Source organism: Dipodomys ordii, unplaced genomic scaffold, assembly GCF_000151885.1.
Source record: "Dipodomys ordii isolate 6190 unplaced genomic scaffold, Dord_2.0 Scaffold142, whole genome shotgun sequence".
Taxonomy (NCBI): domain Eukaryota; kingdom Metazoa; phylum Chordata; class Mammalia; order Rodentia; family Heteromyidae; genus Dipodomys; species Dipodomys ordii.
In genome coordinates, this window is record NW_012267358.1 from 2,964,862 (window position 1) to 2,966,624 (window position 1,763).

Consider the following 1,763-nt stretch of genomic DNA (forward strand, 5'->3'; position numbering starts at 1 on the left):
GCCTTGAGCTGAAGAGCTGAGGGACAGCGCCCAGGCCCAGAGTTCAAGCCCCACGACCAACAAAAAAGAAGAAGAAGAGAGCTCTGAGCTAAGTCTGAGGAATTCTTGGTTCTAGTCAAGGCCCTGCCACTCCTAACTGCCAGAGACACTTTCCTGCTTTTTGTTCCAAGGAACTACTAAGATAACCATGTCAAGGTGTTAACAGATTTTTATTACCAGCTCACAAAGATCTGCAGGAGAGTTACTGTGTTCTCTTTTCTCTCATCTGAGGAAGTTAAGGAGTCTGGGTCTGTCTCTAGAATTATTGGGTAATAGAATGACTAAGGACACTGGGATATTCAGAGTGGGTTCTCGTAGTTTCTGCAAAGGAAATAACTTTACTGTAACCCTAGGACTCAGGGACAGATTGGTGCAGGCCTAAAACCTCAGCTGCTTGTACTTCCAGCTTCTGATTTTAGGCCTGTGGGATTTTGTCCTAATACATGAGCCTGGCCATGAGCAAAAGTCCTTTCAGGGTGATTCATACTCTAGCCTGTGTTTGGGAAATAAGTCACGGTTTTCCTACAGGGCTCATCTGGTCCCCACCTTCACTTTTGGAGAAACAGAAGTGTATGATCAGTTGTTGTTCCACAAGGACAGTAAAATGTTCAAGTTCCAGCACTTCTTCCGGAGGATCTTTGGTTTCTATTTTTGTGTCTTCTATGGACAGGGCTTCCGCCAAGGCTCCACTGGGTTGCTACCATACCACCGGCCTATTGTCACTATAGGTGAGTGCTCCTTTCTGCCTCAAGGCCACCCCTGCTCTTTCTCACCCTCCACCCTCCCACACCAGGGAAAAGAGCAGCACCTTGAGAGAAGGTGGGAGCTGAGTTGGGCTGCCGAAGCCTGAAGGAGAGGGGATTAGAAGAAAGAGAGCTTCTTGCAGGACACCCGTAGCTCATGCCTATAATCCTAGCTACTCAGGAAGCAGAGGACTAAGGATCAAGGTTCAAAGCTAGCTCTGGCAGGAAAGTCCATGAGATTCTAATGTCCAGGTGGCAAAGCAGCAAAAAGCTGGAAGTAGAGGTGTGTTTCAAGTGGTGGAGTGCTAACCTTGAGCAAAAAAAAATCTGAAGGACTGTGCTCAGTCCACAGTTCAAGCTCCAGTACTGGCACATGCACACACACACACACACACACGAGTTTCTGGCACTTTCCTTTATCTCTTTCTGTCTTTCTTGGCAGTTGGAGAGCCTCTGCATCTGCCTCATATTGAAAAGCCAACTCAGGAGATGGTGGATAAATACCATGCTCTCTATGTGGATGCCCTGCAAAAACTATTTGAACAGCATAAGACCCAGTACGGTTGTTCAGATACCCAGAAGCTGCTGCCCTTATGACTGAGGACTCTTGCATGCCTGATTGCATAAAAGGCCCATCTCAGAGAGGAGGCTCAACTTGCCAGAAACCCAACCTAGAATAGGCATGGGAAAGGATGGAAGACGAAGGAGGTTATGTGTGGTAGAGGAAGCATCCAAGAGCTCCTTCCTAGCCACAAAATTGCCCCTGCCCCTGCAGGAATTATTCCTAAGGACTCTAACTCAGTCAGTCCCCAGTGAAGAACATTCTCTGAGCCTGGTACTCCAGGTCCTGAAGGAATCAAATAATGACCAGACATCCTGTATTCCATTTTATTAAAGAACTCAAATAAGGAGGCGGGGGGAGATTGGAAGGGATGGGAAGGGGAAACAAAGGAGGAGGCAACAATGCTTGGTAAGAAATGT

General features: G+C 47.4%; 1 protein-coding gene across 1 annotated transcript in view; it reads left to right on the forward strand.

Annotated features, from left to right (window-relative positions):
• Positions 1-1,379, forward strand: part of Awat1 (acyl-CoA wax alcohol acyltransferase 1) — a 7,909-nt gene extending 6,530 nt beyond the window's left edge. The window contains exons 6-7 of the mRNA XM_013031611.1: positions 568-767; positions 1,225-1,379. Coding sequence (XP_012887065.1) covers positions 568-767; positions 1,225-1,379 — 355 coding nt within the window. The remainder of the gene's footprint in view (positions 1-567; positions 768-1,224) is intronic.
• Positions 1,380-1,763: the final 384 nt, after the last annotated feature.